Source organism: Cricetulus griseus, chromosome 6 (assembly GCF_003668045.3).
Source record: "Cricetulus griseus strain 17A/GY chromosome 6, alternate assembly CriGri-PICRH-1.0, whole genome shotgun sequence".
In the NCBI taxonomy this organism is placed as follows: domain Eukaryota; kingdom Metazoa; phylum Chordata; class Mammalia; order Rodentia; family Cricetidae; genus Cricetulus; species Cricetulus griseus.
The window spans coordinates 8,440,041-8,464,176 of NC_048599.1; the positions used below are offsets into that span (position 1 = coordinate 8,440,041).

Consider the following 24,136-nt stretch of genomic DNA (forward strand, 5'->3'; position numbering starts at 1 on the left):
GTAGAGCTGGGGCCAATTACTTAATATTAGCAGCAAGTTAATCAAGGAGGGGTTGCTGAGTTATACTTCTCCCTACACTTTCTCTTCCCTATTCTTACCAAGGGTCCCAGCTCATGTCCAAGACTATTCTAGAATTACAGTGTATGGATATGAAATGTCTCCTACAGGTTCTTGTGTCTGAATAGGAAGTTCCCAGAAGACGGGCTGTTGGGAGGCTGTTGAAATCTCAGGAGACCGAGGAAGAAGGTCACTGTGGGTAGGTAGGACTTGAGGCTTCCAGTCTGGTGGTATTTCGTGTTCACTCTCTGATTCCTGTACTAAGTAGTGATTAGGTAAGGTGTCCCAGCGACCTCATAGACCATTGTAGGGTCTATGCCTTACCCCCTGACTATAAACCAAAACAAACCTTTCTTCCCTAAAGTTGCTTCTTTTCAGGTATGTCATCACAGAAATAAGACAAGAAATTGCTACCTAAATAGGACCATCAGGGGCACTGTGGTATTTTGCAAAATGTATGACTTATGGTAAGAAATACAGGACACTTCCAGAAACACATACACTCACCTAGGACCAAAATGCCACAAGCCATATTCATCCTCAGTAAGTGTGATTCACTCTGGTACTCATATATATATATGAGTTCCTAATTGGTCCAGATAATAAAAAGCCAGAGTCAGATATAGAGAGAAAGAGGCCTTGTGACACACCCCTCCCCTGACTGGTTTGTCACCTTTGGGTAGATCCTGTTATATTCCTATCACACTTCTGCATGACTGTCATAAAAATACACAGATTTACCTGAATCTGTAGGGTTTTCCTTTCTTTTCTACATAATACCTGGTTAAGTACATGTGTCTGCTTTTCTCTTGCTAATCTGTTCTTTCACCACGTGGGGTGGGAGAAAAGAGGCCTTTCTTTACACCCTTCCCTTCCCTACCCCTGCCCCAGAATGGACAAGTTTCCCTGAAACCTATTATGTAGAAAGTGCAAACCAGAGTCATCCATCATTTGGAGGGCACAGCCACTCAGAGTTATGAATTGGCATTATAGACTTTAAAGAAGGGAGAACTCAGGTACAAATGTTTAGGATTCCTTATTAAAGTTATGCAATGATAAGCAGCCAGGGGTAAGATTCAACCGTATGCCTTTGACCAGGTGCCCCAAAGCCTGTAATTGCATGGCTCCTAGTCTGTGAGCGCATAGCCAGAGCCTGTGAGTACATGGACCACAGTCTGTGGTGGTAGAGCACACAGCCTGTGACTGCATGGCCCAGTCTGTGACTGCATGAGTCACAGTCTATGGCTGAGCCTCTGACTACATAGGCGACAGACTCTGACTACATGGCCCACAGTCCAACTACATGACCCATAGTCTGTGGCTGCATAGTCCATAGTATGGACCTTCAGGGAAGCGACGGCTCACACCAAGGAAAGCATTTTTTCTATTCCCCTGGAAGTTCATTCTCTCCCTCTCATTCTGCGTCTCCTGTCATCAATAGTTATTTGTCACTGCTTAAGTGCTGGATCCAATCTGTGTCTACCACCTGAATATATCTTGCAGGTTTTGACAGATATTAGAGATTACATATCAAATAATGTTACAGCACAAAAGCAATTTCATATTAGTTTGGGTTTCTGTATGAAGGGTGATGAATAAGAAAAAAAACAAAAACTGATTGAAGGGACCTTCATGGAGAGACCAAGGTTGTGGAATGTTCTGTGCTTCCAGATAGCTACAGTCAAAATTCATCTCATCCCTCCATTTATTCATAAAATCCGGACAAAGGCATTTACTGGACTGTCAGGTCTATGATGAAACTTCCCACGCTGTCAGCTAGAGAAGATGAATTCAGGTCCCAGCACTGTAAAGTCTCGGGGTAGAACAGTGAAGCAGGGGAATCAAAAATAACCCAAGAAAAGAGCAACAGAAACGGAAGAAAGCTCCCCCTGCCCCCAACCCCAGGAGCCACATCGCCTCCCGAGCTCTCCCAGAATAACATTAATGACCAATGTGCAATCTATATAATCCCAATAACTCTGCCCCCCAGTCATGATTTCTCTTGTCCATAGGTCTCCAAAGAATTACAACTGCCCAAGATTCTCTTTATAACTGCTTCCAATATGTAAAATAAAATAAATAAATAAATGGGAAATTCCACACATCCTGAGTTTCTATACCTAATAAAACAGAAACCCAGAAGCAAAAGCCATGAAAACTCGGGGACTCTTGAACCCACATTCCAGGTGTTAAGAATGGTCTAGATTTGAATAAATTCCCTAATTACACAGATGTTGTCTTCCTGGTGTCTGTGGACTCCTCTTCCCCTGAATCAGCCTTTAAATTCCCAGCTACCTTTGTTTTCCAAACAGCTGGGAGCACCCCACCCACCTTGTGTGTGTGCTGTTGTACACTCACACTCACACACACACACACACACACACACACACACACACACACACACAAAGGCTGCTGCCAGGAACTGGAGACTTACCTGAGCCCTCGGGTGAGGCAGCCTGAAATTAGAGCTCTTTTCTAAAGCCACCCCCCAAAAGGAAGGGGAAGGGGGGAGAATTTTATCATGGGAACATTATAAAGTTACACCTTGTATGGTCAATGTGAAGACACTGGAAGAGAAAAACAAAACAAAAACAGGGCATCCCATCTTGGTTCACTGAGGGGTGTGTGTGAAATGTGTTCTGCCTGGCAGGATGTAAACCTTGGCCATGGCAATCACGTTTCTCCTTCCCAGCCAATAGAGCAAGAAGAAAATCAGCCATATTTTATTACTGTTCATTTTAGTTTCGGGTCAGCTAAAATTGTCTTGTATAGCCCCAAACTCAGGATGGATGTTTGAGATGGGAGAGAGCTAGCCAGAGTTGTGATTCCAGGCTCACCTTTTAGCCTTTGTTAGCCTCAGCTATGGAAGGAACGGCTAGCTGTGAGGGACCTCCTCCATCTACCCTTTAGCTTGCTGCACAGTTTGAAACTTCGGCTGTGCTTCTGGTTCACCTGTGTGCCAAATAGTGAGACCGGCTCAAGGATGCTGAAATGTCAGCTTTTGGAAGTTTTAAGTTGTCTCTGAGATTCATCCCCGTCTCGGCTCAAGGATGCTGAAATGTCAGCTTCTGGAAGTTTTAAGTTGTCTCTGAGATTCATCCCCGTCTCCTAATGCCTTCACATCTTGCCTAACCCAGAAGAACCTCAGCTGAACCTCAGTGCTAGAAGACTCCCTACTTGCCTCGAGGAAACCGCTCCCACACAGTACGAGCAGAAGGGCAAAGGGGCGGTGAGCTCCCTAGGAATGCCGCTGCTTCTGTGAGTGCTGGCTGAAGACGGTTAGCAAGTGTCTGGAAATTTGGGGCAGCTTACACTGTAGCCCCTGAAGACTGTGCCTGAGATCAAAGACACCCACCCACCTTCAGGGATCCCTAACCAGCAAAAGCTATTGGTTCATCAACAACAGTCACCGCCAGACCATTGGCTTTGGTGAATTGAAACTAGAGCTGAGCATCCTGTGTTCAGGTCCCACATTGTTCCTGCACTGTGAGGCTCCAAGTCCACAGAGCACAGGGAGGGCGAGTCAAGAGCACAGTAGGGGACATCGACACACCTGCGACAGCCTGATGAGCTCCCCTAGCCTATTAGTGACCCCAAGCTCAGCTAACCCCCATCCTTGGCTGCAATGCAAAAAGAACGTGGAGGTGGAGAAGGGGAGTCGGGATTCACTAGAAACAAAAATGTTCTAAGCCTTAGAGTCTAAGGGAAAGTGAGGCATGCCTGCCTGGGAGCATAGGGTGGCTGCAGTTTGTTAAAGACATTTCAAGCACAGGTTTGACGCATGAGTGAGAGACGGGGGTGAGGTGCAACTAGGAAGGGAGAAAGGTCTGTGCTGGAATCCTTGATTAGCTGGCAAGAGAGGCTTCATCCAAACTCTACAGTGAGGGCTCCTTTTTCCTCCCAGGTCCATTTCCCTATCTTTCTAACCTGACCCAGTTTAACTCAGCATATACCAACACACACACACACACACACACACACACACACACACACACACACACACACTCACACACTCACTCACACACACACACTCACACACACACTCACACACACACACACACACACACTCACACACACACTCACACACACACACACACTCACACACACACACACACACACACTCACATACACACTCACACACACACTCACACACACACACACTCACACACACTCACACACACACACACACACTCACACACTCACACACACACACACTCACACACACACCACGCACGTGCACACGCCAAAAACCTTCAGGGACATCTGAAATGCATCCAGGGAAGTCCCACCCTATCCCTGTCTGACCTGCAGGCTCCTAACCTGTATTTTCCCCAGGCAAGAGAGGACCACAGTTAGACACAGGCTTTCAAGCCTTCAGAGAGAGGTTTCCGCTATTGTTCTGCCTTCTTTTCTATCTTGGCGTGTAAATCAGACTGATGGGAAGTCCCATTGAAGCCTCTCCCGTGGGAGTCTGTGTGATTCTTATCTTCAAAGTGTCCTGCAGGCCTCCGGCTGCAAATTTGCATACCAGCTACAGGAAAGTAAATTTGGGGGCTGGCTCCCTTTGAAAACTGAATGCTCCTCTTCCTTTCTCTGCTTCCAGGGACTCTCAAAGAGGCCCGATGATGAAGAAAATGAGTGCTTTTTGGAGCTCAGTGTAATCACTTCAGCTGGTTTGAGGAGCCTCTCTAAATAGGAGCCGCCCACTTCCTGTCATCAGCTGAGGTCAATTTGGGCAGAAAGTGCTAAAAAGTGAACAGGGTCCCAGGTGGGACACCCACGCAGGAGCACGCAAACGACTGAGTAAATGAAAGAAACATGGTCTTTTGCTCCATGCAACTTGCTTTAGCCTCAAGGATCCTGTCTATCTCAGAATTAGTTCAGCTATCCTGAGCTCTGAAACCCAAACTTACCTGGAAAATCCACTCCGGTATTGAAGATACTCCGCTGATTGACTAGAATGCCATGGTCGTGGAGCCCTGGAATATTGGAGATCAGGAAGCAAATGTGTCTTGAGCTCCCTCTAGTCTGCCATTGCCTTTATTAGCCACACTATCTGATCTAGCATCCTTCTCTTTGCCAGTTAAGTCCTTTGGGTTATATTCTTCTTCATTTCTTCTACTTTTGAAACAATGTGATTACATCATTTCCCCCTCCTATTTGCTCCCTCCAAACCCTTCCATGTAGTCCTCCTTGCTCTCTTTCAAATTGATGCCATCTTTAGCCATTAATTGTTGCTAATACATGTATACATATGCATTCCTGAATACAACCAGTTCAGTCTGTATAAAGTTACTTGCATGTGCGCTCTGAGGGCCGCCCATCGGTGTTGCATAACCAATTGGTGTGCCCTGGCCTGGGGAGGACTGTTTCTCACTCACAGCATTTCTTAATTACAGATGGTTCTTTGTGTAGGGTTGAGGGCTCCTGTTCACCTCGGCATGTCTCACATCCTTACTCATGTCTTAGTTGCTGATGCTGGTAAAACTTAGTGGTGTAGCTCTCACAGGAGCTACATGACTAGGAGACGTGACTAGGAGACAGTCTCACAGCAAACTTCCTGGTCCTCTGGCTCTTACACTCTTTCCACCCTCTTTTCAATGTTCCCTGAACTTTAGGTGCAGGGGTTTTTTTTTTTTAATACATTGTGACCGAGCTCCACAGTTCTGTATTTTGTTTGTATTTTTCTGTAATGGTCTCCATCTGTTTCTAAAAGAAGTTTCCAAAATGAGAAGTGAGTAGTATAGTTATCTGTGGATATAAGATCAAATATTTATAGTTAGGATTATGCTGCCGTAGTATAGTGGAGAGTGTGGAATCTCCTGTAAGATCCATGACTTCACTATCTCTGGGGATTTGGCTAGGTTTCTAGTTCCAGACATGACTTCCCTCTTATTGAGTGGGTCTTAAGTCCCACTGGACAGCTGTTGGTTACCAGCTAGTGTTGCACACCTACAGTTATCTAGCCATGCTGGTCTGGAGTATACCCTTAGCAGACCACTAACCACTTTGGAAAAGAATAGATGAAGATAAGAATTTTCTAGGCAAAGGAAAGAACTAGGGCCCCTTCAGTGATCAGTACAGACCTTCATCCAGTAGCTGATGGAAGCAGAGGCAGACACCCACAGCTAAACACTGATCTGAACTCTGGAATCCAGTTTCAGAGAGGGAGGAGTGATGAGAAAAGGGGTCAAGACCAGGCTGGAGAAACCCACAGAAACAGCTGACCTGAACAAGAGGGAGCTCATGGTCCCCAGACTGATAGCTGGGAAACCAGCATAGGACTGATCCAGACTCCCTGAATGTGGGTGTCAGTTAGGTCTGGTTAATCTACCGGGCCTCTGGTAGTGGATCAGTATTTATCCCTAGTAAAGGAATGGACTTTGGGAGCCCATTCCACATAGAGGGATACTCTCTCAGCCTAGACCCACTAGAGAGGGTCTAGGCCCTGCTCCAAATGATATGACAGACTTTGAAGATCCTGGAAGGCCTAATCCTCCCTGGGGTGCAGAAAGGGGATGGGATAGGGGGTCAGTGGGGGGGGCAGGTAAGGAGGGAGGGGGAACTGGGATTGACATGTAAAACAAGCTTGGCTCTAACTTAAATTTTGAAAAAGGAAAAAAAGAAGAAGAGGCTCCTGGGAGGACCTGAATTTCTCAAGTAATACCAGTGGCATATTGCAGCAGTCTGCAGCCCAAGTGACAAGGGGGTTCTTGAAAATCAGCTCATTAGAATAGGGCTATGGGAACCAGTCTAGAGTTCCCAGGCACCCTGCTTCAGCTCTCTATGTATATTGCCTAAGTAAGCAAGCATGAGCATGTACTAATGATGGGGAATGTACTGTGTATGTTTATCTTATTGATTGTTAAATAAAATATTGTTTGGCCAATGAGACAGCAAGTAGACGGGACTAGGAGTCAAAGAGGATTCTGGGAAATGTAGTAGAGAAGTGGTGATCCAGGCAGGAAGTGACATAGCAAGGAGACTCGTATTTAAAGAAGGAGAAACAGGAAGCACTCCTCTTTTCCCCTCCACTCCTGCTCCAGCAGCACAATATGATCCACTGGCAAGGAGGGACGCAAACAAGGTGTCCGACAAGATAAGTCTTATAACATATATAGATTTATGATAATTAAGACTGAGCTAACAGATGAGGAATTCTAGTCATTGGCCAAGCAGCTTTGAACCTAATAAAAGTTTCTGTGTATTCATTTGAGCCTAACTCAGGCGGGCGGCTGGTGTAAAGATCACACATGGTGGTGGGGCTCAGGCAGCTTTTGGCAGAAAGATTTATCGTAACATACTAATAAAACTTGATTTAGACATCAGAGTACAGGCTGACCTAGAGCCAGTATTTGCAGATCTTTCCTATAGGGACCTCTGTTGAGAACAGAGGGTCACAGGGACAAGCTTATGTTTAGACAACATGGTATTGATAATGGTATCAGGTGTGAGTCAGCTAAAACATGACTGGCTTGAACATCATGTTAGCACAAAATAGCTGAGATTGACTATCCAGGGACCCCCTAAATATATAGCGATGAAATCCATTATGTAATTATTTGGCAAAATGCAGTTTTGTAAATTTCTATATATATATGACTTTAAGGTCAGGGAACTCAGACATTCTCTCTTTCTCTCTCCTCTCTTTCCCTCCCTCCCTCCCCCTCTCTCTCTCTCTTTTCTCCTCCTCTCTCTCTCTCTCCCTCTCTCCCTTCCTCCCTCCCCCCTCTCTCTTCTCTCCTCTCTCTCTCTCTCTCTCTCTCTCTCTCTCTCTCTCTCTCTCTCTTTTTCTGTGTGTATGATACCTGTATGCCTACCAATGTGTGGCCTGAGTGCTGGTCTGCAAGTGTGCCTGAACCTACCTGTGTGTGACCCATATATGTCAATGGGTATCTGCTGGAGACAGTCTGAAGAGCCACCTGTGTGTTGGGAAATAAAGTATGTCTTAGCTCTCCTTGGATCCTAGAAATCTCTTCAAGCTCCAGTCCTCATTCGATCCTCCTCCTTTTCTGGCATCAGAGCTTGGACCTCACAATTCATCCGTGCTCCTGTCCAGTCTAGAGAGTAAATACTGAGAAAATAAATTACTAACCAGGTGATGAAGCAGGCTCCTTGGCCCTGTAGGGTTTCCAGTGTAAACAATGCAAATATTAAAAGGCATTAGAACTTCAAGTAGGAGCTGTGAAGTTTTGGCAAAATGTGGACCATAAGTACCATCCTGTGGTGTCTGTGGGTCTGAGCTACATCTGACCTGAGAACCGAAGGGGAGCCCCCCCTCACCAGGCTTTATCCTTGGTGGTGGCTCAGCACCTTCATTTGCAACAATGTTTTCCTCACCTCCTTGCCAGCCCTGCCTTTCCCAGCTGGACTCTGCAGCAAGCTTCTCCTGGGCTTTCTCCTTCAGAAAAGAGCAGTGCAGGCGGCTTTGCACTTCAGGCATCTCAGAGCAACAAAGGAAGCCAAACCAAATCTTCTTGTTAGTTGTTATAGCAACAAAGCAAACACTGCAGAGGTACTGAAAATGCCATTCAGGTGATACTTGGAGAGCTGTAGTCACAACACATCTTCCAAGCCTGTGAGCAGCCGCACACATCCTCACCTGGGTGCTCGAATTTTCAGGGCTCACAGCTAGAGAAAACCCAGGAGAGGCAGGTGCTCCCCCTTGAGTCCTCAAATCAAACTTAGTACATTCAGCTAATTCCCTCCCCATGAGCATCTTGAATTGGGAACACCTAGCTGGTTGCCTCTGATGCCGTTTTTAATCTGAAACTGACAGGCTCTCTCTATTTCAGTCACCCACCCAGGTTCCTTTGAGTAGGATTTGGTGACCTTTACCATGTACCCTGAGGTTATCCAGAGATGGCAATGCAAGGTGCAGATTTGGGCTCCACCACCATCCATGGATGTCTTACCAACAGTTGGAGATGATGTGAATGACAACACCTTACTTTCTCACAGATTCAGTTAAGTGCTCAGCGGGCAGTCCTGTGCCAGCTGGACCAAATCAGAGGTGAATGGTTCAAGCAGGTCGCATTGAAGTGAGCCAGCATTAATGGTCATACCGCCACCCCAAATTCAATCTTCGGAAGCCAGCACCTCATTGGGAAGGGAAATAATGTGCTGACTTAATGAAGATGTAAACACATGTGGCAGTAAGGGAAGATTTCTCCAGGAGTTGAACATGGGGATGGGGAGATGGTTAGTAGAAGTGCTTGGTCTGCAAACATGAGTTTGAATCCCTAGGGTACATCTAAAAATCAAGGCGTGGCTGTGTGCAGCTGTGACTCAGTCCTGGGGGTCAGCTTCTGGTGGAGAGAGAGATTCCATCTCAAGGCAGTAAAGTCACCAAGATGGAAGGAGACATTTGCCATCCTGTTCTGACCTCACCATGTGGGTACATGCACCGAAATCATATCACACACACACACACACACACACACACACACACACACACACACACACACACACAGTATCTCCTCTCAAAGTGAAATGTTGTTCCCCAGTAGTAGAATATCCCGTCATATAAATGTACATTACTTTTAGTGTCTTTTTCCTGTTCTCCTGAACAATTGACTTAAATACTTTGAGCCCATGAATTAGCCTTCTAAATGCAGGCTTACAGTACTTACAGCAACCCAGTGTGTGTAACCCAGCCTGTGTAGCCTGGTATGCCCACGGGTGAGTCTAAATTAACACTTAGCCCACCACTGAATTCCAGAAATACGAGACATTCCCTCATTGTCTGCGGCCTCTGCTTTCAATTGGATAAAAGATCTTTGCAACAATGGTCTGAGTATGCAGAGGAGAAGAGCTCACCCTCCTACCCACTAGTTCTCACTCAAACAAACAACCCCTGTGCCTCTTGCCCTGATGGACAATTAAAACACCGAAGTGTTCCATAGTTTAGTTGCCAGATTTCAGATTGTTGGCAGCACTGGTGTGTGGCTTTGAATTCAGTTTTCATTATTTTTAAGCCTAGTGTTGCTCCTCCAAACCCCCCATTTGTACTTTTACATTCACCCTGGGGTGCAAGATACACAAAAACAAAACTCACTTCAAACCAACATTCCAGTGACTGAAGGGCAGACAGCAGAGTACTAACTACCTCATGACAAGGTCTGAAAATCTAAAACTAATAAAAGGCTATGTTGGGCTCCTGTTATCCAGACAGGGTGCAGAGGTTGGCAGCCACATCATGGATGGGTGCCTTTCTCCTTGTGCTTATGAAAAAGCTTTATTGAAACAGCCATGCTTGATGGGGAATGTACTGTGTATGTTTATCTTATTGACTGTTAAATAAAATACTGTTTGGCCAATGAAACGGCAAGTTCGGCAGGACTAGAAGTCAAAGAGGATTCTGGGAAATGTAGTAGAGAAGTGATGATCCAGGCAGGAAATGACATAGCAGGGAGACTCATATTTAAGCGAAGGAGAAACAGGAAGGGTCCTTTTATTCCCGTTCGCCTCCTCCAGCAGCAGGATGTGAGCCACCCACAAGGAGGGACACCAATAAGGCATCCGATAAGTCTTATAAAATATATAGGTTTATGATAGTTAAGACTGAGCTAACAGATGAGAATCCTAATCAATGGCCAAGCAGCATTGAACCTAATACAAGTTTCTATGTATTCATTTGGGCCTAACTCAGGCAGGCGGCTGGCGTAAAGCTCACACATGGTGGTGGGGCTCAGGCGGCTTTTGGCAGAAAGATTTATCGTAACACGTGCTAATCCATCTATGCCTGCTTTTGAAAGGGAGGACAATAGAGACCGCCTAATGCACAAAGCCTGAAATACCTATACTCTAATCCTTTCTGGGAGTTGTCTCTACCCCCCAAGTGCCTGTGTTGGGAGCTTACAGTACAAGCTTGGGAATTTGGTGGCTTGAGTCCTAACTTGAGTCTCCCTCTTCGTAGGTAGGTGACCATGGGTGTAGTGGTTAGTTTATGGATATTGCTTGAGACTGCCCTCACAAAACTTACTTCCCTGAGCTGCTGGAGGAAGCAAACAACACAAAAGGACTAACATACTTCCAGTGGGAGCCAAGGCCAGACAGCTCAAAGAGAAGTCTCCTTCCTATCAACAGTTCTTTCCCTAAAGATCTCCAAAGAGACCTGGCTTGCAGCTAGCCATTCAGTAACACTTCTCTGCACATCATTAGCTGGAGACTTGCTTTGGCAATTTCAACTTCATTAAAATTATAATTATTTCTTTCATTCCCTTTCCTTTATCTGCTCCTGAACCTAATCTCCTCTTTGTCTGCCAAGGCCAAGGGAATCTGGGAGAATCGCTTGTGAGACCAGCTGAAAAGCAAAGGGAAAGAAAAGAAAAGCCAGGTATAGCCAGAAAAATGAGCAGTAAGAGAGGGAATAAGCATGCCTGGCAAACCACATTTCTAAGAGATGAAAATGGATACATCTGGGAAAAGGAAAAGCAAGGATGACATGAAAAAGCCTGGGGGGAACCCAGAGAGCACGCAGGTGCATTCTGGGAAGGCCTGCACACCAAGTCACCACCCATTGCCCTGATCCATTTGTGAATTGCTAGGTGAACTCAGTCCTCTCTCCTGAGAACTCTCAATCCCTGAGAAAAGTTCAGACCAGTAGTGTCCTTGGAACCCCAACTCTCTCCCATGCAGCAGGTTTAGTTGAGCAGACTTGGATTTTTGCAAGGCCAAAGATACTGGGTTATAATTGGTGTCCATCTCCCCTTTGAGCTCTGTAGAAAGGCTCAAACAACAATGGGATTTCAAAGGCTCTTCTGGGGGCTCTTTAGGTTTTGGTTTTTTTCTGAAATTCTAGATATTTTTTCCCATGAAAAGTGATAATTTCAGAGGGGGCTGCTGTGGAGAAGCATGCATCTAGAAAGAACCCCATCCCAAGGATATGAACCTAAGGTTCCAGTTCTATCTGTCTGTCAGACACACATCTATCAGGGATTCAAGCTTTGTTCCAGAGTCAGCTCTAGGACTGGACATTGTAGCTGTTAGACTCAGCAAAGAAACACACAGACCATCAAGGTCAATTTGAATTTAAGGTATACGATGGACACTGTAAAACATAACCCTGCCCCATGTGGTATTTGGACCCCATTTCCATCATCAAATCATAAGCCCTACTTACCTGAAGTTCAAGTTTAATTAGGAATCTTGCCTTGTACTGTCCTGGCCACTGCTATTGGACACAGGATGAACAAGGGTGGAGAGGTCCCTGGCCTGCTCGTCCAGCCTTGCAGGAACATAACCTCAAATGCTCACAAGATTCTATTCCCCTGTGGTGTCTTCCCAGTGACACAGCCTGGAGAACAGGATGACCTTCTCTTTAGAAGCCCATCGCCCCTGGAGGCCCATTGAGCAGGTGTCACTCAGCACTATAACTGCATCTTTATTTCCTTGATGTCCTCCTCTGGAATTAATGTCCTTGGCAACAGAAACTGAGTCCTTATGCTTACATCCCCAGAGTCCAGCTGAGCACTGGGAACTAGTAGATTCCAAACCAGCTTAATGAATGAACGGAAGATGTGTCCATGGCTGGATTTGCACCAAGCACAATGCAGAACTCCGTTCCCAGTGCACTCACCCTCCAGAAATGCTAAGGACAGAGAAAACCATCACCAGAATCCAAGGACCACGTGGAGAGCATTGGTTGCTTATGTTAAATGCCTTAAATCAACATTCTACTACAAAAACAGGCCTTTGAAGTGTGAGGTGACACCAAGTGGCTGTCGCCTTACAAAAGATATTAAAGGATCCTTTGAAAGGACTCTTCAGTGAGAAGAATGAGTGAAAATCTTGATCTAACTCTTTGGAAACATAACCAAATATGAGTTCATGGGTGCACCCAAATCACAGCACTAGTCACTGAGGGGTAGTGTGTAAAGACATAACAAATAATGAAGAGGCATTTTATTGTCAATATCCACTGTCTTACAACTGAAACATTTACAAGGAAAATCACACAAATCCACAAAGGACAGATTCAGAGATGTGCAGAGGGGCAGGGGAGGGGGCTTGTCTACGATAGAAAAATCAGTCTGTAGCAATGATACTGACTCCTTCTGTCCAGCTGTAAACACGGGGTGGGCCAATATTATCCAGCATATTTTGGCGAGGCTAGGACTGTGTCTTTAAAAAAGGAAAAAACGGAAGGGAAAAAATATATATGTACATATGTTGTATCGAAGCATTTCCCATGGCCACACACATTAGCAGGATGCAAAGCCGCTTTTCTTCATTCTGCACTCTTCCGGGGTGTCCCTCTGTGTCCTCCTGCCTAGGTCTGCAGCTGGAGCAGCACAAACGCGCTAACAGCTCTTGGCAGTTGCTGTCAGTGCTCAGACCGGTAGGTGGGAAAAGTCTCTGTCCGATGGAGCTTCAGAGGGCTGGTGACATCTTTTCCAGAAAGAATTAGAAAGAAGAAACAGTTATCTCTAAAGAAAGCCCATTATCAAATTGGCTAGTAATGCAATTGATTATGTTGACCAGATAGAAGGGGCAGATTCATGATTGGGGACACGTTTCCTAAGGTCACTCATAGGGATATACAAATAAGCATCACTAGGGTATGAATGATTAACATATCATTTGCATTTGGCCTTTGCATCCAGCCGTGGTCAGTCTATTAGCAGCTATGTTATTTCTTACATTTTCATCTGCAGTAGCTTCCCCATCAGAGTACTCAGAGGGCATGAGAGAGAAACACAAGACTAGGGAGACTTTTGATGTAGATGCTTTTTGCAAACCTGACTCAAAATAAGAAAATATGATTTTTCTTATGTCATTGAAGTCTTTGTTAGCTTTCTCTAGTTCAAGTTCAGTTTCCAGCCAAGTGAACAAGTCAGGAACGGCCACCTTGCGAGTAAATGCAGGAATTGGCACACTTCCTCTATACCGGGCGGAGAGTAAAACTAACTAGATGCCAACAGCACCAAAGTAACTACAATGAACACACAATGAGCAAGCCTGGGCATTCCCATAAATCGAAATAAAGAAAATCCGGGCTGGAAGGGGCCTGGGAGAAACCACAGTTTATCCAGCCCAGTAGCCATGCACCCTTGACTTAATAAAACCAAGATGCTTTGCTGCCACCTCCTGGCTAGGAGTGGCACCAGTAGAGCATTTGACATGGTTGAACAGGTTCTCCACAGTCACACAGGGGGACACAAGGAAAACGGGGAGGGCTAAAGCCCAGGAAGCCTGGATATTCCATGCACACATTAAAAAACCACGTTGTTCTTAACTCCTGAGCCAAGAGGAAAAGGTTGTTGGTACCCTGTGGCTCCAAGGCTCTTGGTTGACTTTCCATTCCATTGTCACAAACAGCCAGACTGAGTCCTTAGGCCTCAGTCCTGCCCTCCCAACCCTGTGCCTTCTGACCCTGTATCTGAGTAGAAACACAGGTAATGACTGGTCTCCCTCTTCTACAAGATAAAAGGGAACATATTGGTTCCATTCTCCTACAGAGTCCTACTGGGAATTAAGGGAAATGCAGAGGGCTTTGTGAGCTGTAAAAGCTTGCAGAGTTATCCCAATCATAGCTCCAGATGAAAACAGATATAAAGAGAACCAAGGGCTTGGGGACAGTGAAATGGCTTTGTGGGTGACTGCCACCAAGCCCAAGCCGGAGGATCTGAGTTCAGTCCTCAGAATCCCCATGGTGGAAGAACAGGGCAAATCCCAAAAGTTGTCCTCTGACCTCCTCATACACATGCCATCATTACATCATTACATACCCCCCACACATGCACATACACGTGTACACACAATGCATGCAGACACACATGCACACATACATACATACACAAATGTTTTTCAAAAAGTGATACAAAGGTTCCAACACTTGCTCAAATCTGAACCCAGACCAAATCCCTGATCCACAGCAGCAGTAATGGGTATTGAACTCCCCAAGTGACTCCCTTCTCAGTCCCAAGTGGGCAATTGGAACATGGTTTCTAGTTTGTTTCTGATGCCCACACTGCAGCATGGAAGCATAGTACCCATGGGTGGTTCTAGAACTAACCATCTGGTATGTCCTTATTATGGTTGGTAACAATTTCCTGCAGGAATCAGACAGCCTAGACATGCTATCCAGGGAGAATCCACATAGTGAGTCAGGCGTGAGGCCCTTGTCAGCAGCTCCTTAAACTCCAGAAGCTCCCAGAAGAACTGACTACTGCCAACCACATGAGCCAAGTGGAAGCCAGTGGCTAACCTGAACCCTTCAGTGAGGCTTGAGAGCTGGGTTTGGCTTAAGCACAGGAAATGGACAGGAGGGCTTTCTACCTCCTACTGTGTCCGTACAGCCCATGCGAGATGATTGAAAGATAGTACCAGCCTAGAGACCACACCAGCATGGCTGACTAGAGGTGGCGTCAGAAAAGGTCAGATGTGACTTTAACAAAGGTCCCACCAGTTCTGTTTTCCCCACCTCACTCAAGTCCCCCATGATGCTGAAGACTTAAGTTGGAAGCCTGGCTTGTCAACTTTCCCCAGGGCTCAGGACCTAGTCTGTGGCATCTCTCCTAACTGTTGTGTACGCAGTGTCTGTAGGAGGCTTGACACAGGCATTGGGAAAACAACAGGAAATCTCCAGCCTAGTCACTGGCCCCTGAGAACGGATATGAACCTGAACAGGCTGGGCTCAGGCCCATAGGACATTCTGATCTCAGCATGGGGCCTTTGACTCACCAGGGCCAGGGTCTCCTCTCACAGTTAAGGATCTTGTAATGAGACTGCCAGGGCCTGGGAACATGGATCCTTTGCCCATTGCTCCACTATGAGTCCCAGGATCAATTGACTGCCCAATCCTTAATTCTTTACAACAGAGAGGATGAAGATGAGGATGAGGAGGGACTGCTCCTGTCCCCTCCAGCCATGGAGGCCCCCACTAGGAGGATGAAAATAAGGCTACATGATAGATCCCAGCAGAGACACACACTTGACACCATGATCTGGTTTTCTGTCTGAGGAATGAATGGCACTGGGCCTTGTTTTTCCTTGTTGTCGTTTTGAAATGAATGTGTCTGAATCCAAAATAATTCTTGTGGGGACAGGACATTCTGAAAAATCCTGGAGCAATGAAAACTCTTTGTCATGGGAAGGGAGAAGATTGCATGTGATGAGTAGGGAATGAGAGCGTGAGTGAGGTACACTGAACTGAAACCAGACACGCCACAGACACGCCACAGACACGCCACAGACACGCCACAGCTCGGCGCGCAGCCTCCAGGCTGCTCCTCCGCTATCTCCCGTTTCTCTGCAATGTTAGAATTAAAACAATGACACTACTGTGCTCAGCACCCTCAGCACACCATGTACAGGCAAATCTTGATCACTGGTTCCCATCGCCCAACCCCTGTCCTCATACTTCCCCTCCCCCCCACTCATTTCTGCCTCAGGACCTTTGCTGATCTGTCTAGAAAGAAGGTTTTTTCCCCCCTCTCTCTACCCCTCCAAGTGGCTGCCGCTTCTAGGTTTAAGTCTTGTGATAAATGCTTCCAGCCGTTCCCTGATCTAAACAAGACCCCCAAGCCAATAACTGTGCCTCACATGGACTGAAGACTTTCTATAAAAACCATAAATGCATTTTCTGTTACAGTTACATGTGTCAGCTTTGAAATCAGTGTCTCCTTAGTTGTCATTCATGACTCTTCATTAGATTGCAAGCTGCCAGTGGGGAAAGACATGCCTAGACAGGGCCCCATCCACACTTGTCAGCCAGCATGGGCCTAGCATAAAGTATACACTCAATAGACAGATCCTGGGGCAGTGAGTGTCTTATGAGAAACCAGGGTGCTAACTCCTCACTAGACAGCTGATCTGGGAGGCATCACTAACCCTTCTGACCACTAATTTCTTAGTAGCAAAAGAAAGGAACACCTTCCTAAGGCACTGGTTTAAAATCCAGGTGTGTTGGGTACCTTCCAGACAACAACTTCTTTGTTTACATTTTATTTATTTCTTTTGTGTGAGTGTTTGTCGTGTGTGAGCGCCTGTCACTACACAGAGGCTGAGAGGTCTGAGGGACTGAGATCTCTCTTCTATCACGTGGGTCCTGGGGCTCTTCGGGCTCAAGGTCAGGTGTATTTATTCACTGAGGCATCTTGCTGGTCTGACTATAGAACTATCTTTGCAGGGTGCAATGTGAAAATTGTTGCCATTGCCTATGTTGTGAAATCTTGTTATTAATTGTTTTATTTGCTGCATTGAAGAAAAGCTCCTCTGGATTTGCAGGCAGGAAATTTTCTTTCACAGATTTCTCCCAGATTGCATGCTAAAGGGGCCTTCATCTGTTGGCTTTGTATTCCCCTAATCATAGAAGACTTTTCCTACTGGAAAACTGGAAATTGGGAGGAGCCACTGACAATAAAACACTATCCCCAGGCTGACCAGCAGGTGGCACTCGAGGCCTAAATTTTGAAAGGTGAAGCCTATTTTTCTCAAACCAGTTATGTCTTCAGAGGTCTGGGTGATTCTCACAGTGATCACTAGAGGTGCTGGGAAACTTCAGCCTGAACTCCATCTATGTAGGCGATGTGAGTAGTCAGGCCCTTCTCTTGTCTGCTCATCCAGGCAGACTGCTTGCCTGGCATGCACAAAGCCCTGGGTTCCATCCCTCACGCATGGCATCACAATTCCCAAAGTCAGGATCTGGAGCCAAAAGCACAGAAGTCCAAGGCCCTCTGTGGCTACACGATGAGTTTAGAGCTAGCCTGGGCTACATGAGACCCTACCTTGGGAAGAAAGAAGCCTCTATACTTTCTCCCATCTCACCTTTCAACAAGTGATGGTGACGCTACGTAAGACACAGAAGACAACAGGATAAAATCAGCTGTAACATGCCTGCCTTCCTGGACATTAGTGCTTCGCAGAGGGCAGTCAACACTAATGAAGTAGCCACTTCATTAAAACAATGACATTCAAATTGTGATCGCTGAGTTGTCTCTCTGCTCCTTACTGTAGATGTTAGGTGACCAACTGTGTGAGTTCCTGCCTTGACTTCACCTAAGTAAACTACAGTTTGGGACTGTAATCTACAATAACACCCCCCATGTTGTTCTTGGTCAGGGTAGTTTTCATGGAAACAGAGATGAACCCAGAAACCTTGGACACCACATTCATAAGTTCAATGAATACAGTCTAGGGCAAAATCTGCAGTGTAGTCTCCCATGTGATCTTTCCAGTGTAAGGGCTACACACACCATCCAAGTTCTGCAGCAAGGATGTCCCAGACAGGTTTACTGCCAGCTTAAGTACCAGTCAGAGACGAGCAAGGAAATTTCCTTGCTATAAAATGTTAGAGGGCAATTTTACAGGGACAAGAAAGGTCTTAAATCCAGTGTTGACCTGGGAGATCTTGTGAGCTGAACCATGAGATCTGGTGAGCAGACCTGTACCCTACTACACAGAATTTGTTTCTCAAGAGGAATGCATGGGATCTAAGTTAAGCCTGGCTTCCCTGCCCTCCCAGAGGGTCCTTGAGCAATGGTCCCTACCAAGACTGTTCAGGAGAAACATCTGGGATCTTGCTCAAGCACCAGAGGTTGAAGGAGCTCCATTCCCTCCTATTTTAGAATGTTTGGAGAAAGTACTAGGAATTTGTACTAACAAATCCCTAGTAATGGTGGCCCATTAGTCTTGATCCTAGGAGACTGTTTCCAGAAACTGGACTCCAGTCCTTGGCCAGACTTTGCATGGGTGTCCCTAAAACGACTGGTTGCTGAGCCACTTTCTGGTAGCTTGAGCCCCAGGGATGCTATGGCTAGGGGCCCAGGAATCCACATTTTAGACAAATTCCTGAGGATACTGAGATAGATGCTAACCTTTGAGGATTGGAATCCAGAAAGATCCAGGGTCATGAGGCCTCGGTGGAGGTCCTCCACTTGGGAGGTGGCGAGGTAGCCTACAGCAGCTTAACCAAGCCCCTCCTCCGAGCAGTCAGGCACAACTCCCCCAGCCCACTGCAGGCAATGTGCCCACTTACCTTGCAGGTGGTACAGCTGCCCTGTGCTATGCTGCCTCGTGATGTGTTGCCAGTAGGCGCTTCGAGGCAGAGGCACCACAGTGTTCAGTGAGGCAGCCCGCTCACTCATCTTCATCTGGAGCTGGGATCAAACAGAAAAGAGGGGTGAGTCAGCAAGGCAGAGACCTGAGGAGGGAAACTGAGGCACATGACAGTGACAGTGTCAGAACCATAGAACCAGCCGTCCACACACCAAGGATCCAGTCATGGTAGTGGTCAGTCTCCGGCTTTGCCTGCTTAGCAGCTCCACGCTTCATCCTGTTGGCAACACCATCTTCCCTTTATGGGCCACACTCCCACTCAGCCCAACCTCTAGTCCTCTAGTCCTCAGCAGGTGACCTTATCACCCATTCTGCGGTGAAGTGGGTCACCCATGCCAGGCAACCAAAATGGCATAATCCTCTGGGCTTCTATTAAAATTTTTCTGTAACAATCAATAGAGAGGCGCTAAGGATTTTTTGGCAATTATTTTAGTTGCTTGATCCTCTGGGTGGAGAATAATTCCTGACACATAGTAGGTATGCAAGAAATAGTTGCTGAAAGAGGGCAGAGACTGTCTTAGAAGGACAAAGAAAGGAGGTGATGGTGAACAGATGCCAGTGAGAGGAGGACAGCCAAAACCAAAAGAGAATGGGGGCTAAACAAGCCTCACTGCGTCCTAGAGACCAACACCAGACTTGCTGACTGCCTGAACTGAGGGCTGCTTTCCTGACTCAAACTGGTTTGAGTTGGATGGTCCATTGCCATTGTCAGAAAACAAAAGCCACCACCTGTCTGCTTGGCTAAGGCACCTTCACTCACCTAGGTACCGAGGGAGTGAAAGAGCCAACACAGCATGAGAGTCCAGGATCTTAGGAGGAGCACAGTCCATGCCGGCTCTGCCACAGCAGGGGCAAGCACACAAGAGGGGAGTGTCAAAGAAAAGCAGTTCAGGCCACAAGCACAAGAAAAGGTCCATGATACGAAGCCATGTTTGTACACCCTCCCATCGGAGCGCTGGTCTCGGGTATCCACGATACAGCTCTCCCGTGCCAGAGCACAGGTGAGTACTCTCTAACTTGACACCCTCAGTGCTTGAGCACCGGGTACGCCATTGTAGCTTGTGAAAACAGAGAAAATATCCACAAAGACATGGATTGGTGTAGGGTATTTGTCAGCATATACTTTGTGATCAGCAAAAGCTGGAGTTAAGCATCCCTCAGTCAAGGCCTCAGTAGACACAACAGGATACCTGATAAAAGCTTTACCCGAAGACAGAAGAACAAAGTAACAGAAAAGATGTATGTGTGTATATATGTTGTAACACGAAGGAAGCACAGCAGACCACTGCGTGTCACATGAAAAGCCATGGCGTTGAGTATCTGCCCTGCTGAGCTGTATGAGAATTTGGTGAGAAAGACACATGCTTGCCTTGTCTAGGAAAAACTAAGCATAGGTAGAGATGGTGGTGGTGACAACGATGATGGGAACATGGGGAGGGTGGCAATGACGAGGATGACATGACGGAGACAGTGGTGATGGTAATGATGACAAATGATGGAGGTGGGGCTGGTAGACACGGTGATGGTGACGGCAGTGATGATGGTGATGGTGGTGACGATGATGAGACAATAATCATGCTGGTGATGGGAATGGTGATGGCAGGGGTGACGGTGATGATGATGATGGTGATGGTGTCAACACTAGTGGCAATGGCGGTGATGATGGTGATGAGCAGTGGCAGTGAGGACCTCGAGGAGAGTGAGGATGGTGAGAACGGCAGCAGCAGTCGCAATGGTGAGTGTGAAGACGGTGGTAGTTAAGGTGACCATGATGGCGGTAGCAAGGAGGTCAGTGGCAATGAGGGTCTGCAATTTCTTTTAAAGAAAGCTACTCTCTGTTGTATGCCTTCAGCCTGAGTGGCTTCAAGCATAGTGTCTGCACATTCTCTCAATAAAACCAAATAATATTAAGTTTCATACCCAGGAGACCAAAGCTCATTGCCGCTGATGAGATTCAACTTGAGAAAAAGATAATAAGCTATCACTCAAAGATAATTTAATTTATATATGTTGCTTCACCATTGCTAGATTGAATTTCTGGTTGCTGTCATAACCGCTTGGTTATCAAAGTATGTCCCCACATGACATTAGACAGCACGGGTTTCACGGGACAGTGTTCCCTAAGAAAGGGCTCTGAGATTGCAAGGTGGAAAGGATGAACACGAAGCCCGGAGGAAGCTTCTGTGGCCCTTTCCGACCTCGGGAAAAGTCCCCCAGAAAGAAACGAGAGAGAAAAATCAACTGTTGACCAGTGACATCTGCTGACATTCACCCTAATTTGCATGCAACATTCGAGATGAAGGAAGGAAAAAGATGAATGTTTTGGACACCCTGGTGATTTGATTTTCTTAACATGAGATTATATTTAATATAATAAAAACTTTAATATAAAGGAAACCCTTGGGAAATAGCAGTCATTTCAAATCATTTGCTTCATTACTGCAAATATGTTTGGATGGCCTGGCACGATCTGGTGGTATTTTTAGAACACTTATTTATTTAGTAACAAGAATGAAGTGACACTGGTGTCATGTTTTGTAGAGAGCAGCACAGAGCCTGGCTTCTTATTCCTCCCTTGGCCCTTTTGAAAAATATCCAATTCTATGAAAGGATCATTTAAAAAAAAAAAAAACTGCCCTTGGAGAAAAGTGACAAGAAAGGGCTTGTGCATTGGACAATGTACAAATGACTGAATGGTCCTCTAAAGGGAGAAGGTTCTGGAAGTCACTTGGAGACCATTTGGGGGGGGGTTCCCTTGTTCCTCCATGTTCCTGCCAGTCACTGTAGCTCACAGAGGCAAAGGTACTAGAACCATATGTATGACTGACAGGAATGTCATTTAGTAGCCATAGAGGAGGATTTGCATGTGGGTGGTTGGGAGAATTGGACCCTTCTTTATTAACTGCTTCCCATACTTCTGTGCCCTGTGGCTATTTTTCACCATCTATCTAATACTTGGGCATTGGAAAATAAGAGTCACCTCCAACATTGCAAAACAGTGGGGATTTCTGCTAGGATTGGATAATGGCATTGCTGGAAAACTTCCATTCAAAAAAAGTGTGGACATACCAGGTTAGAGGAAGGCTACTCAGAACCATATGCTCATGTATAGACAAAGCCACTGTTACATTGGGGCCCAGCTTGGACAGTCTTCAAAGGCTGGATCAGGCTTACAGGGGCTATAGAACATGTAGAAAAAACGTTGCTTGGAAATGCCAGGTCTGTAAATGGAGATAGGGCTTCTCTTTTTTTCCCAACTGCCCGTTTTAAATAATCACACAAAAGCTTATATTAATTACAATATGTTTGGCTGATTGCTCAGGCTTATTGCCAACTAGCTCTTACATTTAAATGAACCCATTTCTATTCATCTACATATTGACACATGGCCATGGCTTTACTGGTCCTCTGGCATCTTGCTTCTTGGGTGGCTGGCTCATGTCTCCCCCGACTCCACTCTTGCCCATCTGAAAATCCTCAGGTTGATTGTTTCACTTAACATTATCCTGCCTGGCTATTGATTGGTCAAACAGCTTTTATTATTAACCAATGAGAGGAATACACATTCCCAGTGTACAAAAGGATCATTCACAGCACGGGGCTTAGTTTCTTTTCTTGTTGCTGTGATACAAAGACTCTGGAAAAAACAGCTTAAAGGAGACATTGTTCATTTCAACTCATAGTTCAAGGTACACTCCAGAGTGTAGAGAAGTCAAGGAGGTGGGGGCTTGACGTGGTTGGTCACATCAAACCCACAGTGGGGAAACCGAGGTAAGAATGCTGCTATAGCTTGACTCACATTCTCCTTGTTATATTCTCCAGGATCCTTGACCCAGTAGTGCTGTTGCTCACAGTAGGTAGACCTTCCCACCTCGATAAAATAAAGATAACACTCCATAGACATGGCCAGAGGCCCAATTCCCAGGTGATTCTAGAGTGTCAGGTTGACACTAGGCACCACAGCTAGCATGAGGAGGTCCAGGTGATAAGGACAGAAGCAGTATTTCCAAAGGTAGACTCTGGTGGGTGTCTACATGGGCAAGGTTGCCTAGTGAGGACACATTCCTCTCCAGGGTAGCCCTGGGTTCCTTGCTCATCCCCCATCTTCCAAGAACTATGGTCTGAAGCAGCCATCAAGGGTTTTGTCTACAGCACAACTGGATTCCCTTCTATTGAGAAAAGTCCCATGCAAAGCTTCCCAGGCTCTACCCTATGAGGGATCTTTCTTGACTTCCCAGTGCCCCTGAGCTCCATGGGAAGGGAGACGGATGTGAAAGGGAACCAACCACACTCCCGTGCCCCGTCTCTCCCAGCACACACTTCCTGCTGCCTACATGAAACAACATGCCATTTCCTTGCCACGAGGAAATGGCAAGCCCTCCACGCTGATTCCAGTGTCAATTCGGTGAATAAATCATGAAGCATCCAAGTTGGAAGAACTCTCAAATTAACCAGCCAAGGAAGCAAGTGTCTCCAAGCAAACAAATGCTTCTTGTCTCACTGACACGCAAGTCTCCGGCCTCACCACCGCCTACACTTCTCAGTCCAGCCACTTCCAGACATGACTGGATGCCATCCCATGTGCCCCCGTGCCTGAGGGTTCCCTCCACTTCTCAGCTCCCTGATTCTCATATGCTCTTCTGGAATCCACTCAGAGACCACAGCTCTCCTCTTCCTTCCACACGGTTAGGCAATCTTACCTCAAGCCAGAGTTCTGTCCTTATTCTGATCATTCCATCATTTTGCTAGCACCCTCAAGCAGTCTACTGCCTAATGCAGACCACAGATTGCTGGGAAATTGAGAGCATAGTTTTAATCTTAGGGTCTGCAGCACCCAGCTGGGGTCTTTGGGGGCTAAATAAATATGTGATGGATAAAATATAAAGGGGCAGGGTGGTGGTGCACGCCTTTAATCCCAGCACTCAGGAGGCAGGGGCAGGGGGATCTTTGTGAGTTCGAGGCCAGCCTGGTCTACAGAGTGAGTTCCAGGACAGCCTCTAAAACAATACAGTGAAAT

At 46.3% G+C, this 24,136-nt stretch overlaps 1 protein-coding gene across 1 annotated transcript in view; it reads right to left on the reverse strand.

Moving 5' to 3' along the window:
• Nucleotides 1-12,926: 12,926 nt before the first annotated feature.
• The window catches only part of Dok5 (docking protein 5), a 149,758-nt gene continuing 138,548 nt past the window's right edge, over nt 12,927-24,136 (reverse strand). Inside the window, exons 7-8 of the mRNA XM_027423285.2 lie at nt 19,040-19,160; nt 12,927-13,449 (exon numbers count right to left, since the gene is read on the reverse strand). Of these exons, the coding sequence (XP_027279086.1) occupies nt 13,385-13,449; nt 19,040-19,160 (186 nt within the window). The 3' untranslated portion in view covers nt 12,927-13,384. The remainder of the gene's footprint in view (nt 13,450-19,039; nt 19,161-24,136) is intronic.